This window comes from Amblyraja radiata, chromosome 26 (assembly GCF_010909765.2).
Source record: "Amblyraja radiata isolate CabotCenter1 chromosome 26, sAmbRad1.1.pri, whole genome shotgun sequence".
In the NCBI taxonomy this organism is placed as follows: Eukaryota; Metazoa; Chordata; class Chondrichthyes; order Rajiformes; family Rajidae; genus Amblyraja; species Amblyraja radiata.
Window position 1 is genome coordinate 2677523 of NC_045981.1, and position 23802 is coordinate 2701324.

Below are 23802 nucleotides of genomic sequence, written 5' to 3' on the forward strand. Positions count from 1 at the left end.
GGCGTAGTTCAAAGGGTGGCATGGTGGCACAGTGGTAAAGTTGTTGCCTCACAGCGCCAGTGACCCGGGTTTGATCCTGACTATGGGCGCTGTCTATACAGAGTTTCCACGTGCTAGTGTGCGGGGTCGACGTGGACTTAGTGGACCGAATGACCTGTTTTCACATTGTATCCCTAAACTAAAACACCCTTTGAACTATGTCGCTACAGCCTAAAGTCTATCTTCTGGAGAGAAGGAATAGGTGACGTTTTGGGTCGAGACCCTTCTGTGTCCTTGAACTGAAAAATTCAAGCCACAAATAATATGTTTCAGTCTCGCCATGAATAATAAAGGTCATCTTTATTTTTTAACTTATTTCATGTTTGCTGGAGTAATAGCTGTTCACAGCGTTTATCTTATCAGTTGACTGGTCCAATAAAGATCTAATCAGTCAATCTCAATCTAAAATCTCGGAAAATAACACATCTCTTCTTGGGCGGAACTATATTTTCAACCCGTACATTGATCCTGCTGTTCTTCCCAGTAAATTTCCAAGGAAGGTTGTCCGTGTTTATTGTCCACAGTGCCTTGTGCAGTAAACTGAGAAAGTGCCCCCAACATTTGGAAAGTTGTGTTGGGGGGGAGAAGGTGGTGGAGGGTGGTGCTGGTGGTAGTGAAGGAGGATGGGGGTCAAAGGAAATAGGATTTCACAATGAGACTGGGCCCATGTGAGAGTGCCAGCTTCGTGACTTCTCAAAGAATATTGGACAAAATAAAGCCTTGGAGAGGTCAAGGCAATCAGCCGGAAGAAGGATCTCGGCTTGAATCGTCGCCCATCCATGGCCTCCACAGATACTGCCTGACCCATTGAGTTACTTCAGCACTTTGTAATTTATTAAAGATGATGAACACCTTGGATTTAAAGTTGACACATAATGGGACAACGTTCATATTCTTTTGCAGTGCTGTCCAGCTAATCCACTGCTGTCTCAAAATGCTGAAGTTTCTGGGATACGTATCCTTGATTGCGTCAAGTTTCCTTGTGTATCACAGTGTACTGGTCCACAAGCATTTAACGCCATCGGAACCTGATTTGATTCTGCTAGTTTTTATTCAATTTCTGACAGATTATTCCTGCAAGCTGGATTGATTTATGACGAAAGATACCTTGCTCATATAAACCATACTTCAGATGTTGGAAACAGTCACATCTGGTATCAGTGATCCGGAGGTAGGTCGCCTACGCATGATGCTGCTTAATGCTTCAACCTTGGCTCACATCAGTCATGCATCGCCTGACATCATCTGGTGTACAGTGGTTCCTCTTGTCTTTACCTATGGAGAGTTGTGCACGCAGCCCAGACCATCACACAAACCAACCTCCCTTCCATTGACTCCATCTACACTTCACACTGCCTCGGCAAGGCCACCAGCATAATCGAGGATGAGTCTCACACAGGCCACTCCTTCTGCACCCCTCTCCCATCAGGCAAAAGGTAAAGAAGTGTGAAAGCTCATACCTCCAGATTCAGGGACAGTTTCCTCCCGGCTGTTATCAGGCAATTGAACCATTCGATCAGTCCTGCACTGCTATCTACCCTATTGGAGACCCTCGGACTATCTTTGATCAGACTTTACTGGGCTTTGTCTTGCACTAAACATTATTCATGTTATTTCCTTTATCATGTATCTGTTCACTGTGGAGGGCTCGATTGTAATCATGTATAGTCTTTCCGCTGACTGGTTAGCACGCAACAAAAGCTTTTTACTGTACCTTGGTACATGTGATGATAAACTAAACTATTTGCTAATGAAACAACTCACCCTGCAGTAAGGTGCATGAATTAAAAATCTCGTAAAGGAACAGCAATATTTAGCCTACAACATCTGCTAGCACTTTTCCTACGCTTCACATTTGTCCACAGTCATCGTTGAAAATAATTGCAGCATCTCTACATTAGGCAACTTATGGGCCTGTCCCACTTAGGCGACTTTTTCGGTGACTGCCGGAGACTATGCAGTCGCCACATGTTCGCGGGTGGTTGCCGGGGAGTCACCTTCATGGTCGTGAGGAGTTCCCGCTTTCTGGGAACTAGTCGCGACCTCATCATGGTTGCCGTGAATTTTTTAACATGATGAAAAATTAGCGGTGACTAGAATGAAGCCGCCATGGAGAGTAGCGAGAATTCTCGAGCTGTGGGTGGGTCGCCAGGAGGTCCTAGTGGGTTGTCAGGAGGTCGAAGGTTCTCGGAGGTACTGGTAGGTTGTAGCCGGTGCTGACCGGTGAATTTCTTTGGCACATTGGGGAAAAAAAGATGAGCAGTAGTTTTCAGAACCAAGGATAACCAACCGGTAATGTTAAATGTCCGCCGAGCTTCACAGCCTGGCTTCTTAAACGTAATTCCTCAAACTGCAGAGCATCTTGGACAATACAGCTCACCCCCCCCCCCCATGACCGACTGGTCAACCTGAGAAGTACCTTCAGCAACAGACTGGTTCCACCAAGATGTAGCACAGAATGCCACAGGAGATCCTTCTTCCTTGGGGCTATCAAACTACAACTCCTCCCCCTTCTGTAATGGGGTAGACTGACTCCCCTCCCCCCCCCCCCCCCCCCCCCATCTCCCCAAATCTTTGCACATCCCCAATCCTGTGCAATCATTATTTTGATTTCATATTTCATGGATGTTGTGTTTCATGACTTTTTTCAGATCAATTTCCCTCCTGGGATAAATAAAGTTCTATCGTATTGTATCGTATCGTAATAGGAGCAGAATTAGACTATTTGGCCTATCGAGTCTACTCCACTGTTCAATCATGGCTGATCTATCTTTCCCTCTCTACGGCCTCCACCCGACACCCGTATTAATCAAGAATCTGTTAGTCCCTGCGTTAAAAATACACAATGGCTTCCACAGCTGTCCGTGGCAATGAATTCCACAGATTCACCACCCTCTGTCTAAAGAAATTCCTCCTCATCTCCTTTCTAAAGGTACGTTCTTTTATTCTGAGGTTGTGCCCTCTCGTCCTAGACTCTCCACTAGTGGAAACTAGTGTTCACCTTAGATAGATTAGATTAGATTACATTTTATTTGTTGTCATTTGAACCCAGAAGTTCAAAAGAAATGTGGTTTCTGCAGTCATACAAACAAGAAGAAGAACCAAGACACAACACAATTTACACAAACATCCATCACAGCGAATCTCCTCCTCACTGTGATAATAATAATAATAATGATGGATGGGATTTATATAGCGCCTTTCTAATACTCAAGGCGCTTTAAATCGCATTATTCATTCACTCCTCAGTCACACTCGGTGGTGGTAAGCTACTTCTGTAGCCACAGCTGCCCTGGGGCAGACTGACGGAAGCGTTGCTGCCAATCTGCACCTACGGCCCCTCCGACCACCACCAATCACTCACACACATTCACACACAGGCAAAGGTGGGTGAAGTGTCTTGCCCAAGGACACAACGACAGTATGCACTCCAAGCGGGATTCGAACCGGCTACCTTCCGGTTGCCAGCCGAACACTTAGCCCATTGTGCCATCTGTCGTCCTAATGGAAGGCAAAGTCTTATCTCTCCCCTGCACTCCCCATTCTCCTCCCGATGTCAAAGTCAAAGCCCCCGGCGGACGATGGTAAATAAGTCCCGCGGCCATTAAAGCCGCGCCGGGCGATGCAAGGCCGCGCTCCGGGTCTTGATGTTAGAGCCCCCGGCGGGCGCTAGCAAGTCCCGCGGCAATTTGAAGTCGCGCCGGGCGATGTAAGGCCCCGCTCCGGGTCATCCTCAACCCCGCAACTCGGGCGGGAGAAGTCGCCGTTGCGGAAGCTCCGAAAAGCGGTCTCCCACCAGGGACTGTCTGGATCATTGAGCGGATTCCCAGCGAGCGTCAATCTATAAGAATATCCACAGTCGGTCTTCTGCAAAGCATCGCACTGAGTGGTTCCTGCAAGTCCCTTTCATTTTAGATTTAGCTTTCAGAATGTAACATGCTTTGCTGTGCACTGCTATTATGGGTTGAATTATTGTACACAAAGCTCTCCTTCAAGCAGTGCCAGCGGTTTTAATAAATAATTAAACTGTTCTTTTGACTTTCGGATTTTGAATTCCCTGAACTTCAGAATAGATTGAAGTGGCTGAAAATGGCTGTAAATCATTAATAATCTACTCTTGCACTCCTGATCCAACCCACAATCTTATAACCATGAGCACATTAACTGTAAATAAAAGAAACCTTTGTGTCTTGCCAAAAGCAGCCAGCTTTAGTACAACATCGCTATAGATTTCAAACATACAAACAGATGCATGTATGGTGACAATCTCAAAAGAAGTGCAATGCTGTAAAATTCAGGCCATAAGCCACACTGTTTTTATGTCTGTTCTTTCAAACAGCCCGAACAGGCTCAATTGGCCTAAAGACCACTTTCTGTGCTGTACGATAGGGTTTTTTTTGGTCCAATTTGCAGTGCAGTATATTTACAAATGCGGCCTTGAAGCAGAAGTGTGCTCTAAATAAGGCTTTGTCACGGAACAAATAAATGATCATCTTCATATTTTTCACAAAGAGAGCCATTCTCATATCAGAAAGCCTGACAACTATTTTTTAATGCTTAGATCATAACTTTTTTTAGGGTATTAGCAGGAACTGATGTGGTGGATAGAGAGAAAGTCTGATGGAGGGACTCGACCCAAAACATCACCTATTCCTTTTCTCCAGAGATGCTATCTGACCTGTGACTTTTTGTGTCTATCTTTGGTTTAAACCGGCATCTGCAGTTCCTTCCGACACAATATACACAGTTTTCACTGTTTGATGGTCACAACCTTACAGTAGTGAGGCATTGTAAAAATCTGGAACTCGCTTCCTTGTGACAATTAAATGTTAAGATGATAATTTAAATATATCATAGTTAAGATATTGTAGCGGCACCTAGTGGTGGGGTGGGGAGGTCAGAACCCTCATCATTGGTCGGTTCGGTCACATGACCGCGGGGGTTCGTTCGTGGGCTTTTAGGGTGGGTCAGTTAGTCAGCGCTCCTCCCAGCAACAGGAGCTATTATTGTTAGTTCAGTCAGACACGTGTACTTCACGAGTTTTGTTTCATTTTTATTGAAGATAAAAATCATTTTGCTCGATCTGTGTAGCCTCGCTATATTTGGTGACCCCGACGATCCGAACATTTTTCGGATTTCTACTCGCCATGTACGCCGACAAGAACTTTGTTTGCATTAAACAAATCTATTGGAGGACATGGAGAAAAAAACAATGTTAGGGTACACGGTATAACTCTGGTTAGTGCCACACATTACTGCAGCTGATGCCTCACAGCCCCAGAGATCTAGGTTCGACACTGACCTCGGGTGCTGTCAGTGTGGAGTTTGCACCTTCTCCCTGTAACTGTGTGGGTTTTCTCTCGATCTCCGGATTCCTCCCGCATCTCAAAGATGGGCAGGCTTGTAGGTTAATCTGTTTCAGTCAATTGCCCCTAGTGCATAGGGAGTGGATGAGGAAGTGGGATGGCATTAAACTGGTACGAACGGGGTAATGGATGGTCAGCAAGGACTCAATGGGCCGAAGGGCCTGTTTCCTTACTATATCTAACTAACCTAAATTAAAGTTATACAGACTAAACCTGGAATATGATAATGTTTTGGTGTCCTTATTTAACAATGGATTTACGGAAATGGGAGAATGGAGAACAAAGAAATGACACAACAATTATACAAATACTTTGGTAGACACAAAATGTTGGAGTAACTCAGCGAGACAGGCAGCATCGCTGGAGAGAAGGAATGGGTGGCGTTTCAGGTAGAGACCCTTCTTCAGACTGATCTTCAATGGTTTGTTGTTCGCTGGAGTGCTCATCTGATTTGTAGTGGGCAATTGAGATATCAGGACTTATATTAGAAACATAGAAAAAGGTGCAAATACATTCTGTCTTCATGAAAGAAGAAGACAACTAACCTTCTAGAAATGCCAGGATAGAAAGTATCGAAAAGGAATGAAAGGAAAGTAGATTTAGTGAAAATATATTGCTAGAGTAATTAACGGGACTGGAATCCATGGACTGGAAGTCTCTGGTAATTCGTATCCCAAAATATTAATAGTGGAAGCCATGGAAACAGAGGTTGCGTTGTTTGTCATCTTGCAAAACTCTACAGATTATGGAACAGTTCCTGCAGATTGTGGCGTGATGAATGTAACCAAACTACTTTGTGAAAGGAGTAGAGAGAAGACAAAGAAGTAGAGGCTGGTTAGTGTTACATTAGCAGAATGGAAAATGTTAGTAGACATGAAAACAAGAAATGTTTCGGAGAAGGTACAGGATTTATTCACATTAGGTAAAACGTGGACCTTTGGGGAATGTCAACATTGTGTGGGGAAGGTCCAGATTTATGGATTTTATTGAGATTTTTGAGGAAGTGATGAAGATGAGTGATAATAGTCGGACAGTGGATGCTGTCGGCATGGATTTTAGTAAAGAATTTAACAAGGTATCTCATGATAGACTAGTCCAGAAGATTAAGCCACATGCGATCCATGGTGAATTGGTAAATTGGATACAAAATTGGCTTGGCCACAGAAAATAAAGTTACCGAGTAATAAAGCATGGAAACAGGCCCTTCAGCCCAACTTGATCATTCCGACCAAGATGCCCCATCTATACTAGTTCCACCTGCCTGCCGCTTGGCCCATATCCCTCTAAACATTTCCTATCCATATACTTGTCCAAATGTCTTTTAAATGTTCTTATAGTAAAAGTGATACATAGAAGACCCTTCTTCAGACTGAACAGGGGTAATAACTTCACACCATCTGCATTGCAATTGGACTCCTCTTAGAAATCAGTCAGCAATAACTCAGTGTTGATCTGCTTCCCCTGCTGGTATGAAAATCAGGAGTGGCGAAGTATTGTTTCAAGACCCAAGACCCAATATTCCAAGACCCAACATTTCCATCTGGGAGGAGTGAGTCTGTTACTGGGGTAAACATCGCCCCTCTGCCTCTCCGATTCACTCCAATTGCCTCTGCGGAGATGTGATTTGGGAGGTTTTGCTGGGGGAACAATAGTCCTGACATTGAAGCCACATTTTAGGAGAGCTGACTGGTGCTGAGGATTGAAAGCAATTCTCTTCAATCAAAGTCCTCCTTGCTATTGTGCCCACCAAATGGCCAGTGCCTTGTTGACTGTAAAGTGCCTTGAGGCTAACTTCTGGCCGATGTTACAAGTCTATGCAGAGAGGAATACAGTTTACATGGATTACAGGCATACATTAGGGTGGCACAGTGGACCAGCGGTAGAGTTGCTGCCTTACAGTGTCAGAGATCCGGGTTCAATCCTGACTACGGGTGCTGTACATTCTCCCCGTGGGTGCATGGGTTTTCTCCAGGTGCTCCAGTTTCTTCCCACACTCCAAAGATGTACAGGTTTGTAGGTTAATTGGCTTTGATTAAATTGTAAAACATGTCCCTCGTGGGTAGGATAGTGTTAGTGTCGGGGGTGATCACTGGTCAGCATGGACTTTTCACTACTATATCACTAAAACTAAAACATAAAATAGCAGTTTGTACATTCTAGCATTTGTTGTACTCATTACTGGCTAACGTAAATTTAAACCAAGTATATTTGTGATTGAAACACATAGTTGCACTGAACCAAATCATGTCATTAATTTACAGTGTAAAATGTAATGATGCCAAAACATGTATCATTCATAAGACACAGTCCAGCTATTTTCTTTTATGAATGCTCACAGCAAATAGAAAATGGCCAGTGTGTCTCACAGCCAACCACATGAAATCAATACTGTGAACAATCAGTGTTTTTTTGGAAAACATTCAGCTATTTACGTTTGAATTTAACTTACCAAGTGAAAATTAGAGGGTTGTGATGCAAAGACGTGCAAATTGGATATATTTTAATTCCGACTTTTCTGAAGTCTTGTTCAGGTCTCGAAATACCTTGGCAGATTTATGAAGACTCAATTAGGATTGAGCTGAAGTGAGTGCATTGTGTGAATAATTGGGTTCCCTTACGAACAGACTTGCGTTTTAATTTGTCTTTATCTCAGGATTGAAGATTGATTTAATTTGGGAAAATAAAGGATAATTGCAAATGGAACTAGTTTGGAATGGAAGAGAGTGATCAATCTTGTGGCTGCCATTATCTATATTGGGTGTAAATGATTTGGGAAATAGGGGCAGGATGAAAAAAGAGTGCAAACAGGGAACTAAAGTTCCAAGCCCTGGGGAAGGGGTGCAGGATGGAACTACCGAGATGAAAACATAAATCAGAAACTGAGGTAAATTATTATTGGGAATGTCAATGTCACTGTAATGACTTTCCAATATTATTGCTTAATAGTTTAGTTTAGAGATACAACGCAGAAACTTCAGCTCACCGCGTCCGTGCCCACCAGCAATTGCTGTAAACTGGTTCTATACAACACACCAGGGAAAATTTACAGAAATTAATTTCCCTCTAAAACTCCACGTCTTTGGAATTTGGGAGGAAACCGGAGCATCCGTGGAAAACCCACACGGTCACAGGGAGAATGTACAAACTCCGTACAGGAGCACCCGTAGTCAGGATCTGGTACTCTTCAGCAGCAACCCTACTGCTGCACCACTGTGTTGCCCGTGATTTCAAAGGGGAAATCAACAAGGTATGATGGGAAGAAGGGTTTCGGCCTGAAACGTTGCCTATTTCCTTCGCTCCATAGATGCTGCTGCACCCGCTGAGTTTCCCCAGCAATTTTGTGTACCTTCGATATTCCAGCATCTGCAGTTCCCTTTTGAACACAAGGTATGATGAGTACCTCGCATGAACTGTGAGCGAAAAGGGAATTTCATTGCATCTAGGTACATGTGACAATAACATTTACATTGAACTATGAAACTAAATTTTATTTTGATCATATTAGAACAGGGTTTAGTGAGTTGTTTCACAAATGAGCACAAGTAAAATTCTAATAATTTTATAAAATGCAAATTTATATTTCCACAGAAACCTGATGCCGAAAACACTCGATGGGCAAGTCACCATGGAGAAAACCCCTAGTTATTTTGTCACCAAGGAATCAGCTGCCAGAATCTATGCAATGTCGAAGGATGCCAAACTGATACTGGTGGTTCGGGATCCTGTCACCCGAGCTATCTCTGACTACACACAAGCTCTCTCAAAGAAACCCAACATACCCAGTTTTGAGAGTTTGGTCTTCAAAAACAGGACTTCGGGGTTAATTGATACCTCCTGGAATGCTATCCAGATTGGTATTTATGCCAAGCACCTGGAGAATTGGCTTCTATATTTCCCAATGGGACAAATCTTGTTTGTGAGTGGCGAGAGGCTAATCAATGACCCAGCCAGAGAACTGGGCAAAGTACAAGACTTCCTGGGTCTGAAGAGGATCATCACAGACAAACATTTTTACTTCAACAAGACAAAGGGCTTCCTCTGCTTGAAGAAGCCTGAGGGGAGCAGTAAGCCCCATTGCCTGGGCAAGACCAAGGGCAGAACTCATCCCAACATTGATCCAGAGGTCATTCGAAGGCTGAGAGACTTCTACAGGCCTTTCAACATGAAGTTTTACCAAATGACAGGACAGAACTTTGGCTGGGATAACTGAAATGTTAAAAATGTAAGATATTCACCACAGGACTATAAATAATAAAATAATTGGAAAAAAATGAGAGATATTCTGATAAATTTAAGCAGAAATCTGTTGCAAGCGAGGATGCTTTATCCCTTTGTTCAAAGGTCGATTTTTCCTGAATTATTTATTTAAACCAATAGTCACATATTAAACGAGAATATAGAATGAGCAATTTAGACCTTTGCATTAAGAGTTCAGTTTAACATAATTATTTAGAGGTTTAGACATTTATCTCAAAACTACCAAAATCTTGTTATTTTTACAGAATTGCAAATTCTTTGTGTTACTTTAATATTTTATTCACAGATTTCTTTACCTAAGGGTGCTACTTCTGTACCGGATTATTTCTTTTACCTCATTTATGAGTTTTTAAAAAGCACACATTTAATAAAATTTACGGGTATTTATAAAAATATCATTTGTAATCAGCAGTCTCTACTTCCCTGTGACGAGGTGGAAGATTATGCATCTGGTATTTATTGCGTTTTTTGAGTTAACTCAAGGAAAATCTAGTGAGTAGAAATGACATGTCAAACTTAATCTCTCTTGATCGGAAGAAATATATTTGTTCAATTTTCAGCATGTGTATGTATGTGCCCCAAATATATTTAGCTTAACTTTCCGTAAAATGAATTTAATATATTTATACAAATTGTGAGGTCAGAATATGAAGAACATCAGTTTTAATTTTGTCGAACAGGGCAATGTATTTGTAACTCAGAGAACCAGCAATACGAACAATAATCAATTGCATGTCCTAAATCACAACAGGTATTAGCTGTGCATTGTAGTCCATTTCTGAAAGATGAATTTGTTGTAACCAGAAGAACAATATTACAGAAGTGGATTGCAGTGACAGACACCAATATATTACTCATTTGGCCTATACACCCGAAAACTAATTTCTAAACGACAATTTTATTTAGTGGGATAAATAAAAAACTGATTAGTGTTTTAGTGGAATCTATTAACCTTGTGGAATTTCTGCTGTTCCCAAATAAGCTGCATTTTTGTGTCAGGTTCGCAGCCCATGTAAACTAATAGAGTTGCCAGAATAATCACCAATGCCTTAGGCATGTTATTGCTTTCATCCTAACATTGCTTACTCATTTCTAGTTGCCCCACTGATATAGCTGACAGGTTGAACATAAATTCTTTATGATTGCTGGGGTATGGAGATAAAGTTCGATACAATAGAAAGAAGTGCAGATTTTAGGGGTGAGCGGTATTCTAAGATGCCCTGTCACTGGTCATCCCTTTCCTCGATACTAGACATTTATTTGTCATGAAGATGAAGGCTGATTTCTATTTATAGAGCACTTCAACTCACCGTTAGTTGTCACATGAATGATATCCAGGATTTAAAGGTCTGTGGAATTTTATATGCAATTAGACCTGCGAGCTTGATGATCCCAGAAAAAGAGATATTTGACATAAGGTACAGCATCTGATTTTCTACTTAATATGTTACATGTTACTTTCAGCAACCCTGAGGCACTGCACATCCAACTCAATACAACATCAACTGCACAGAGCAATCAAGTCAAATAGTTGCTTCTGCAAAAGAACAGTCAAAATATTATTTATTTGGACAATATTACTTTCTCCCTTTGCCCTTCAATGTTAATTTTTTTTGTTCTAGTTTAGAGATATACAGCGGAAACAGGCCCTTTGGCCCACTGAGTCCGCCCTGACCAGCGATCCCCCCACATTAATACCACCCTACGCACACTAGGGACAATTTACTTTTATACCAAGCCATTTAACCTACAAAGCTGTACGTCTTTGGATTGTGGGAGGAAACCGTGGTTCTCGGAGAAAGCCCACGCAGGTCACAGGGAGAACGTGCAAACTCCGTACAGACAGCGCCAATAGTCAGGATCAAACCCGGGTCTCTGGCGCTGTAAGGCAGCAACTTTACCACTGCGCCGCCATGCCACCATTTTCTGTAGAAATATAAAGATATCGATTGTCAGATGCATCATTTGAAATAGCATAAAGCATAAAGGGGCAGTTTCTCTTTTCATTCTCACATGATAACCTTGGGAACCGATCACACCTCGACAACCATGAGTAAAATTTCTGCTTTGAGTGAAATTAGTGATGTAGTAGCCAAGCGCCCAGTTTTGGAAATGCTTTTTTTCCCCCTAGATTAGCTCAAATTTCCTTACAAATCATCAAATGCAAACACTGCCACGGCCCAGCACAGTTGGGCAGTGTTTGAAAGTGTATGTTTTCTTTTAATAATCCTTTGATATATTTGAGTGTGGCAACGTTGTGTGTTTTGGAAACGGGTTTATCATAAGAAATAATCATTTTAATTGGAGTGGCCAATCCAAGAGTAATCTTGATTATAAATAAGTGAAAACAAATTTTCTAAATAACTACAATGAAACATTCTTTGATTACATTACTCTGCAACATGGATAAATTAAAAGTTAACACAAGTTTGAAGAAGGGTCTCGACCCGAAATGTCACCCATTCCTCTTGTCCAGAGATGCTGCCTGTCCTGCTGTGTTACTCCAGCTTTTTGTGTCTATCTACAAGATTTTAATTCATGCTTATTAATGCCCTTAAAGCTCAAAAAATATAACTTAACATTTCTGGCCTATGGACACAATGAGCGAAGACTCACAATGGTGATGGATTCAAGCAGGGGCTGTGCACCTTTATGGACTTTAAAATAAATAAAGCAATGAATCACTGAAACACATTTTGCACAGAGTGTAATATATTTGAGATTACTTGATCATTTATGCTGGTTCGGTAGATTTCCCACAAATTTTTAAAAACAGCGTTCTTAACTTTGATTACATTCAGGAACTGGCCATAGTTAAGGGCCTGTCCCACTTTCACGACCTAATTCACTCGTGGACATTTTTCGTCAGGCTAGAAAAACGGCCCGACCTACTTGATGCCACGAGAACCCACGACTAGCATCACGACCTACCTACGACCTACCTACGACCTACCTACGACCTACCTACGACCTGCGTGTGTGAGGGTGTGGTAGTACAGTATGTACAAATGACTGGTGTGATGGCAGTTCCATGGAGGTTGCTGGTAGCTGAATGATGAGGGTAGTTAACTGATGCAGCTTCTGGTCAAATATGTAATATAAAGATAGATACTGCATTCTTGGCCATTCCCATCATATGATTGACGTTCTTGCATCACAGCCGGTAGACAATAAGTTTTGTCGAAGGTCTGAGGTCTTAATCTTCAGATGCCCTTGAGCGTTGATCTGCGTGTTTATTGCTGCCACACACAATATTTATATAAACTTTATTTAATTAATTGTTCTGGAATGAACATCACTAGCAACGTCAATATTTATTGTCCATGGCAACTGTCTTTGAGAAGGTGATGGCGAACCACATTCTGCAACCACTGCAGTCCATCCTATCCAATATACAATACAATACAATACCGTTTATTGCCATTTGAACCTCAAATGAAGTTCAAACGAAATTTGGTTTCTGCAGTCATACAACAAGAAAAGAACCAAGACACACAACCAGCACAGCTTACACAAACATGAAAGTATTCCCACAATATTGTTGGAATGCTGTTGAGATGCTGCTTGTGTCAGTTGCTATTCACAGAGGCAAATCGTGCTTAATGATCTGTGTCCTATTTTAAGGACCTTTCAAATATCTGATCTGCCATTCTTTATGCTCCTAGTTTAGAGTTTAGAGACACAGTGCAGAAACAGGCCCTTTGGCCCACTGAGTCTGGGCCGACCAGCGATCCCCGCAAACCAACACTATCCTACACAGGAGTAGGAACTATTTACTATTTTACCGCACCCAAGTAACCTACAAGCCTGGACGTATTTGGAGTGTGGGAGGAAACGGGAGCTCCCGGAGAAAACACACGCAGGTTACAAGGAAAATGTACAATCTCCATACAGACAGAACCAGTAGTCAGGATCGAACCTGGGTCTCTGGCGCTGTAAAGCAGCAACACTATCGCTGCGCCACCGTGCCACCATCAATGCAATGCCACTCTTGACTGCTGTCTTTGGCTGATGAATCAATAATTAATTTGTTACTGTTACCTGGGTATTTGGAAGATGACGGATGAATAAACACACAGAAAGGGCATCTGAAACCTTCCTGTTTAAACAACGGGTTTTGGACCGAAACGTTGCCTATTTCCTTCGCTCCATAGATGCTGCTGCACCTGCTGAGTTTCTCCAGCTTTTTTTTGTGTACCTTCGATTTTCCAGCATCTGCAGTTCCTTCTTAAATACTTCCCTGTGATTTTGATTATCTAGTATTTATTTAATTCTAGTATTTTGCCAATTTATTGTATCATTTTATTGAACATTCAATACAGTAAAGATGTGTTACCTACATTGTGAATGAAGAAAAAGTGATTCACCTTAAACTATGTCATTAATTAAACTAAGTGGAAGTAAAATGCTCTCCTCTCTTCGTTGTCAGTGTGGGTATATAAATCTCTCCCTCACCACCAGACTATATTATGGATCATGATCTCTGCAAATTTATTTCACACAAAGGCAACGAATACTCTCAAAAAAAAATTGGCAAATTTGAAAAATGTGTCCTTATCGATGTGTAAATTGTCCGGTAATTTGTGGTGAGGGGGATTTATGCCACGACTTGCCAATTGCCACAAATTGTGACACAATCTGGATTGCTTTTCCATTAACCTCACAAAAACCAAAGCTTGCTGTCAGCAGCCCCATGAATTTCAAGTAATTGCTGCGTTTGTGCATTTAGTATCCATTAAACTCAGCGCAGAGAGTAAAGGATGGCTTTCAGGGAGGCTTTTAATAAAGAGATTTATGTTCAATCGTTGTCAGTCACTCAGTCAGTCACTCCTTCCTGGGAAAGGAAGTTTGGAAACTACGGAGTCTCATTCCGGCAAATTGAATAATTTTTCAAAGTTTCTATATTTTAAAGTCAAGCGGTTTTACTACAAAGATGAACACAAAGAGCTGGAGTAACTCAGCGGGTCAGGCAGCATCTCTAGAGAAAATGTACGGGTGACGTTTCGGGTTGGGGCCCTTCTTCAGTTTGGAGAAGGGTCCCGACCTGAAGTGTCATCCATCCTTTTTCCCCAGAGATGCTGCCTTTAAAATGTAGAAACTTTGAAAGATTATTCAAAAGTTACTCCAGCACTGTGTCCATCTTTGGTATAAAGTAGCATCTACACTTCTTTGTTTATAACTTCTGCTTTTCTCACTGTTTTTTGTCTCCTTGCACACTTTCTCTCATTTTAATCAGTCTTTAGCTCTCTTTATGTTGCTTTCTGCATGCAATCCATATATAATTCAGTCTTTTTTTCCATTTCTTTCTATGTCCTCAGATCTCATTGGTTTAGAAAATGGACTGATGAAACTATGTTTATCAGCTCCTTAGGTATTTATAAGAGTAAAGTACAAATCCAATACTGACTGCCATTTAATTATTTCACTCAGAGAAGTTGGTATTAAAGTGAAAACTATCACTCTGAAACAACTAGCTGCCAGAATAGAGGAAGGTATACTCTGCAGTTGGTGTTTAATGCTCAGCTGTAGGAGAGTGTTGTACTGTACTCAAAGCAGCACAGTGGAGCAGCTGGTAGAGTTGCTGCCTCGCAGCGTCAGAGACATGGGTTCGATCCTGACCTCGGTTGCTGTGTGCGTGGAGTTTGCACGTTCTCTCTGTGACCACGTAGGTTTCCTCCGGGTGTTCCCATCTCCTCCCACATCCCAAAGACATGTGCAACTGTGGGTTGATCGGGCTCTGTAAATTGCCACTAGTTTAGATGCACAAGTGGGAAAGCATAGAACTAGTGTGAATGGGTGATCAATAGTCGGCGTGGTCTCATTACGCCAAAGGGCCTGGTTCCATGCTGAACTAAACTAAACGATTACAAATCATTCCTCTGCACTGGCTTCATTTACATTAAAATGAACACAAACACCTATTTATATAACATGAAGTGAAACCAAGTACACTGTAGCCAGTCATTTTTCTTCATGAAATAATTAAAGATATCATAGAAGATTTACAGAGAAAATAATGTAATTCCATTTCCCATTCCTCTCTCTGCCCAAGCAATTAAAAAGATGGTTCATTATGATTAAAAATATATATTTATATAAATAAGGTACTTCAAACTTTGGTTTACTAGTTATTCTGTTTACCATTGAAAAGCAAGTGTTGTTATTACTCTAAAGTGGATTCTTCCAGTCAGAGGGCAATCGTTTCTGAAAGAAAAAAAACAAAAAAACAGAATATTACCTTTGGACAAAAAAAGTCACAAGTGAGACATTCATCTCATGCCTGCCCTCTATCATCTGTCTTGTATTATTCATTCGAAGTCACCTTCAATCCTTAAAGCTTTATTGGAATAGACCATGTTCCAGGAACTGAAATTACTTCTCACTGGCTCAGAACTTGACAAAGTCACATTACAATTCTACGAACATCCTCACCAAGCTGAAGTGACGAGGAGCTCTTATTGCCCGAAGGTATGCTTCCATTATTTATTGGTGGACCAGATATCAAGGATATTACTTTGTTTTTTATCAACCAAGTCACACGGATATCTTTTCCTCTTTGAAGTAATTTCTGGCACTTTTAAACCTGAGATGAGTAATGATTGAAAAATGACAAATTGTTTAATTACAAAAAGTAAAATGAACTCATTGTCCCTTTGCAAATGAGGATGAGAATTCCGTCATGTTAGGAAAATAAACCCTTCATCTTTTACTTTGAAATGTATACCTGTGTTTACCAATTGTATTACTAAGGCTTGCAGGAATATATTTTGTGCCATAGATCCATGCAAACTGAGTGAAGATGTAAGCGTTGTTAAAATATTTCCATATTGGATCAATTTTGGTTAACACCCATGGCTCCTGTTATTGCCTCACCTGTTTTGGCTAATGTAACTCCGATGAGAGATTGATGTCATTATTTTGACCACAGTAAGATGCTAAACATGTGTCTGCCAATTTGATTTCAACATCATTCAATGCATCATCGTTCTAGAAGGATTACTTGCCCTGAAAATGTTTTTAAAGGAAGAAACAGAAAAGTCCCACGTTTTTTTTAGTTCAGATAAAAGATTATTTTCAATTTCAATTGTATTACCACTGGTTCCAGAGGAGAGGTGTGTTTAATTTAGTATTAACATTTGCGATCAGCCAGCGGAAAGGACCAAAAGCAGGCTCGGCGATCGTTTCGCTGAACACCTGCGCTCAGTCCGCCTAAACCTACCTGATCTCCCGGTTGCTAAACAATTTAACTCCCCCTCTCATTCCCACACTGACCTGTCTGTCCTGAGCCTCCTCCATTCTCGCCAGTGAGGCCCAGCGCAAATTGGAGGAACAGCACCTTATATTTTGCATGGGCTACTTACACCCCAGCGGTATGAATATTGACTTCTCTAAATTCAAGTAACTCTTGCCTTCCCTCTCTCCCCATCCCTCCCCTTCCTGGTTCTCTGACCAGTCTGACTGTCCCCCTGATTACATAGCCAACAAAGATCTATTCTACATTTTTTGATCTTCATCTCTTTTGATGCCTCTTTTTCGCACCTTACCCCTCCTTACCTCTGTGAATCCCTCTCCCCTGGCTCTCGGTCTGAAGAAGGGTCTCGACCCGAAACGTCACCCATTCCTTCTCTCCAGAGATGCTGCCTGTCCCTCTGAGTTACTCCAGCATTTTGTGTCTATCTTAGATAGTCAGAATCTTTATTTCCTGGGTTGGAAATGACAAGGAGTGGGGGTCGTAGGTTCAAGGCGAGCTGGGGAATGTTTAAAGGTGATTTGTGAGGCAAGCATTTTGTATAGAGAATGGTTGGTGTCAGGAACGTGCTGCCAGCAGAAGTGATAGAAGGAGATACATCTGCAACGTTTAAGAGATATTTAGACATAGAATGGCTGTGAGTAGAAGGATACTATCATGTCCAGGAGGATGGAATGAGTTAGATTGGCATAATGGTCCATGCAGACCTGTGGGGTGAATGGCCCGTTCCTGTGCTATACTCTTCTATGCTGTTCTTCGTGCTTGAGGTCAATCAAACTGCAAGTATAAATTTACCGATTTCTACAGGGTTCTGGAGTCCAGATGGTTAGATTGTAACTGATTAGGATTGATTTAAACAAAGCCATGACTCTAAAAGAAGACTGAAATAATAAAATGGTAAAAATAATCCTGTTTGCTATTTTCTGGTTGGCAAGGAGGTTTGTAACAAACTGTTGATAAAGTAAGTATAAAGCCCACAGTTGTTTTAGGCAGACTCAATTGGCAGACTCAATTGGCAGACTCAATTCTTAACAAGCGTGTTATATCCAAACTATATGTTTTATTCCAACATTCAGCTTATGTATGCAAGCATAATGACGAGCGTTTTTGCGTTTGTAGGGCAAGTCCACCACGGCCTCCATGAGGTTCAACGGCAATGGAACGTCCCGCCTAGGCCGCTGAGGGGTCCCTGGCACCTGCCCGCAAAGTCGGCCCCTGTACAGTATCTAACATGTGCTATGTATAGCAATACTACAACAGTTAATTTCACTGTTGCTTGGTACATGTGACATTGAAGTACCATTGAGCCACTTTGGCCACTGCACAAACTTTCAATGCATTCTAAAACCTTGGATTCTCATAACTCACAACAAAGGCGTTGAACTGCAGCCATTGTTTGCAGTTGAGATGGACAGAATATACGATTTCAGACATGTAGGCTTTCATGCTAAAGAGATAAATTAAATTTCAAAGCCATTAATTGACACGGTTTGGCTACAGTGCCTCTTCTGTTCAAGATAATAGAATGCAATTAAATGTCTGGAGGAATGTAGAATGTCTTCCTTACACTGAAAAGTCAATTGACTCAAATGTCATTTAAACCAGACCCATTTCACAGTAGCTGCTTTGGAAACTGATAGCTAACCTCACGATGTTATTTCATGCAATCTCATTACCCTTTTTATGGCTGCATTATAGCAATCAGTTACCAGTTTATTAAAGTCACTGAATGTGAAATGTACAGCATATATAACTTCCCCTGCATTCTCATTAGAAAGAGAACACCATTTATTTGACTCAGTTATTGCAATATTTTATCGAGGGAGCTCTGTCTTGAACAGTGCCCGAATAAAACACAGATAGTACACAAATAAAGTGTCCACCCGAGCCCTTTTCATTTTTGTTATTAATTTAATTATCTCAGTTCTTGTTAAGTGACAGAATGACACATTGAGCAGTACCAGTGTATCCAAATGAAACAGCATTCGGATGATTGCCTGACATTCCTGCTTGTCCTGTATTAATTACGACAACAAGGAAAACTTGGAAGAAATATTGTTCACATTTATTTTAATACGATCACCAATAAAATGGAATAGACAGCATTTAATTCAAAATAACCTCTTTGGGATGTGTTTTAAAATTGGGAGAATTTCAATTGGAAAATACATTTGACATAATTCAATGGAGATGCGAGTAAAACTAGAACACAAACAAGAACACAGGGGCGTAGCAGGAGAGTTGCCACCTTACAGCAACAGAGACCCGGGTTTGACCCTGACTACGGGGGCATGTCTGCGTGGAGGCAGCATGTTTTTCTCGTGACCGCGTGGGTTTACTCCGGGTGCTCTGGTTTCCTCCCACACTTCGAAGATGTGCAGGTGGATACAAAATGCTGGAGTTACTCAGCGAGTCAGGCAGCATCTCTGGATTAAAAAAATAGGCGATGTTTTGGGTTGGAACCCTTCTTCAGACTGAGAGTAAAGGTGGTGGGTGATGGGGAGGGGGGAATAAACTGGAGGCGAGAAAAGGTCAGAATAGATCAAGGTTCGGCAACAGATGACCTCAGGAAGGGTGGAGCCCATAATTACCCATTATTGGCTGGGGACGGTGTGATAACAAGAGGGATACAAGGATGTGAACGGTGGAACCAGTAGGATGACTAGTGTGGGGGGGGGGGGGGTGGAGGGGCGGTGTGGGAAGGAACGCATGAGTTACTATTGATGGTTTCTCTAAATTGTCTCTAGTCTGAAGGATATAACTAATGTAAGGGTATCGATGATCAGCGCGTACTCAGTGGGACGAAGGGCCTGTTTCCACACTGCATCTCTAAAACTAAAACTAAACACAATTAAGTAGAAACAGTTAGCCCTTCAAAGCTGCTCCACCATTCAAATGATCATGGCTGATCTTTCAGCCTTTTATCTATGTTCACTTTCAATACTTCTACTGATGTTACCTCACTACCCTCCGAGATGTAGAATCCCAGAGACTGAGGCTGGCATGGCAGCAGCCCAACCAGTGGAGCCACTGCCCCACATTGCCAGAGACTGGTGTACACTCCTGGCCTCAGGCACTGTCTGTGCAGTGACTGGATGGCTCCATCTGAGGAAGGAGTTTAGTTTAGTTGAGTCTAGTTTAGAGTTTAGCGTGGAAGCAGGCCACTGGATCAGTGGTGACCAGTGATGCCCGTATGCTGGGCACTACACACTAAGGACAATTTACAATCTTTACTGAAGGTTTGCCTGTATCAGCCATTGATGCTGATACAGGATGATAAGGATAATCAGCCATGATCATATTGAATGGTGGTGCTGTCTCAAAGGGCTGAATGGCCTACTCCTGCACCTAGTTTCTATGTTTCCATGTACATCTTTGAAGTGTGGGAGGAGACCGGAGCACCCGGAGAAATCTCAGGCAGTCACGGGGAGAACGAACAAACTCCGTGCAGACAGCACCCGTAGTCAGGATCGAACCCAGGTCTCTGGCGCTGTAAGGCAGCAACTCTACCGCTGCGCCACCGTGCCACCTATTCTGGAGTTCACCTCCCAAACGCACTGTGGGAGTATAACCCTGGTGCTAGGGTGATGCATCCCTAACCACAACCACATTTCTTTGTGCAAGGTATGTCTACAATCATTGGTGTGATTTCCTTTTGATGCCTATTGAGCAGTTTTAACAGGGCTGCCTTGATGTTAAGAATAGTCAGCGAATAGTTACTGCATTACAGTGTAGAAGGAAGGATTATAGTCCTTCTTGACTACGCTCGGTCCCAACAGAGCAATCCATCAGTCACATTTCCCTCTTATTTCCCAGTAACGTATTCTCTCTCACATGCCCATCAATTCCCCAAATTCTCCTGCGATCAGTCCAGAACAAAATGGTGGCTTTGTGGTCAGTTTGTGAAAGCATGACATGGTGACCTCAGTGTACTGGAGCAGAGAGACATCTCTGGGAGGTGTGGCTGTACAGATGCAGTGGCCACAGGTTATTGTTTTAGAATGGAAAGATGAAGTGGCCGATGGACCACCTTTAGTTGCCAGGTGAGTGAGCACTGGGCAAGTGACAGCAGCTGCAAATGAAACCAACAACATCATGCTTGGCCAAGCCCACCCCTGCACAATCAACCCAGTGCTATCAGGACAGCAGATGAGAAGGTAAATAGATATCTCCTTAGGCCAAAAACAGACTTGATTTGGGATCTTTAGACTTGAAAGTTACATGCTAGCCCAGAAGAGGACATTACAGATTAGTAGATTATACATGATTACAATCAAGCAGTCCACAGTGTACAGATACTGGATAAAGGGAATAACGTTTAGTGCAAGATATAGTCCAGCAAAGTCTGATTAAAGATAGTCCAAGGATCTCCAATGAGGTAGATGGTAGCTCAAGTCCACTCTCTAGTTGGTGGTAGAATGGTTCAGTTAGAATGGCTCTGAATTTCCCTGAGGGGGATCAATAAAGTACTTATTATTATTATTATTATTATTATTATTATTATTATTATTATTATTAGCCTGATACAAGCTGGGAAGAAACCGTCCCTGCATCTGGAGGTGTGCGTTTTCACATTTCAGTACCTCTTGCCAGATGGGAGTGGGGAGCTGGGAGAGTGACCAGGGTGCAACCCGTCTTGTTTCCGTGGTGTACCTCTAAACTAAACTAAAATTTGACACATTTGATGTACAGACCCATAGGTTTATGTAGAACAGTGGAATCAAGGAAAAGATCAAGAACATGGTGTGTGGATGCCAGTCATGTTCTTGCATGGAACATAAAGTGCAGGAGTAACTCAGCGGGTCAGGCAACATCTCCGGGGGACATGGATAGGTGACGTTTTGGGTTGGGACTGTTCCTGAGTCATCCATGCCCTCCTCCAGAGATGCTGCCTGGCCCGCAGAGTTATTCCAGCACCTTGTGCTCTATACAAGTTCCCAGCATCTGCAGTCGTTCTGTCCTCAGTCATGCTCTTGTTGAAAGCTGAAGAGGCTGAATGATCTGCCCTTGCTCGTATTCCTCATGACCTGAATCTCAAAGAGCTTGTTCAGCTGATAAACTAAACAGTTGTTCAAGCTCGCAGCAAGGTTTGGTGAACTGACTTCTTGGAAGGATAATTGTCTGGATGACACTGCACAGCTGCAACTATTGCACACACAAAAATATCTTGCCTTGGCAAAATTCTGAAGACTTATTTTCATGTGAAAAGGGAACATTTATCTTTGTTCTTAGAAACATGATGGATGATTTAACATAACCATATTTCACAAATCTAATGATGTTTTCTGTGTAAATGGGCAAAAATTAAAATGGATATTATGTAATATCGCTCAATTAGGAAAAATAAAAGACTGCAGCTTTTACATATTTGTCTTTTTGACAATGAAGTCGGGGTCTCCTGTAACAGCCAAATTGATGTATTACCATTAACACATACATTCATCTTCAAACACAGAGAGAGACTCGTTCCCCTGAACACCTTATGCAGTTTGTAAATGATGGATTATCCCCAGCCAAGGTGCCTACGAAGATGGAAACATAACATGAATTATCAAGTTACAATGTGAGCCTCTTCCCAAAACATTCAATTCATGCTTAATTTAACATAGAAACGTTGATTGGACAAACTATCCATTTAGCAGATGACGTTCTTATCTGAAAGATTTTGCTGTTCCCTGGGTTTTCTCCTAACTTTAAATTTACATTTATAACAAAAGAATAGCATCAATAAGTGGGGATGGGACAACTGCTTTGTAATAGCCAACTAACAATGGGATATTGTGTCAGGAAGTACATTGTGCCAAACAGTGTCAAACACCATCTGGTTTGAGCTTTGTATTTAACTTAAGAATTACAGACTGACTTAATATTAAGAATATTAAGAAACTTAAGATGTAGAATATTAAGAATATTAAGAATATGTAGCTCCTTAAAGGTAGCATCATGGGTAGATAGGGTGGTCAAAAAGGCTTTTGGCACATTGGCCTTCATCGGTCAGAGTATTGAGTAGAGAAGTTGGAAGGTCATATTGCAGTTATATAAGATGCTAGTGAGGCTGCATTTAGAGTATTGTGTTGAGTTCTGGGCACCAAGTTACAGGAAAGATGTTGTCAATTTGGAAGAGATACAGAGAAGATTAAAGGGGCTGTCCCACTTGGCGACCTAATCTGCGAGTTTAGAAGCGCTGTGTTTGTGTGCGGTCTGTCGATTCAGCTCGCGGTTTCAACGCGGATGGTCGACCCAGGTCAAGGCTTTCCAGGCGAGTGCCCTCGAGCTTGAAGGTCGAAGACACGCTTCTTAACTCGCGGATTAGGTCGCCCAAGTGGGACAGCCCCTTTACAAGGATGTTGCCAGGACTCAGGGGGGCTGAGCTATAGGGAGAGGTTCAGCAGGCCTGGTCACTATTCCTTGGAGCGCAGGTGGATGTTGGGTGATCTATTAAAGGTGTATAAAATCATGAGAGGAATAGATCGGGCAGACGCACAGAGTCTCTTGCCCAGAGTTGGGGAATCGAGAACCAGAGGATTTCGGTTTAAGGTGAAGGGGGAAAGATTTAATATGGAATGAGCTGTCAGAGGAGATAGTTGAGGCAGGGACTATTGCAATGTTTAAGAAACAAGTGGACAGGTACATGGATAGGACAGGTTTAGAGGGATATGGGCCAAACGCAGGCAGGTGGGACTAGTGTCGATGGGACACGTTGGTTGGCGTGGGCAAGTTGGGCGGAAGTGTCATGTCCCACGCTCTATGACTCGAGGACTATGATTCTGACTCTAATTTAGAAGAACTAGGAAAAAGGGGATGTATTTTTATTTCTCACGATAGATGCCAGTTATTTAGTTTAGAGATACAGCATGTAAACAGACTGAGTCCACACCAACCATCGATCAC

General features: G+C 42.0%; 1 protein-coding gene across 1 annotated transcript in view; it reads left to right on the top strand.

The window, feature by feature from the left end:
* The window catches only part of LOC116987811 (heparan sulfate glucosamine 3-O-sulfotransferase 3A1-like), a 114311-nt gene extending 104262 nt beyond the window's left edge, over window positions 1–10049 (top strand). The window contains exon 2 of the mRNA XM_033044049.1: window positions 8994–10049. Coding sequence (XP_032899940.1) covers window positions 8994–9615 — 622 coding nt within the window. The 3' untranslated portion in view covers window positions 9616–10049. The remainder of the gene's footprint in view (window positions 1–8993) is intronic.
* Window positions 10050–23802: the final 13753 nt, after the last annotated feature.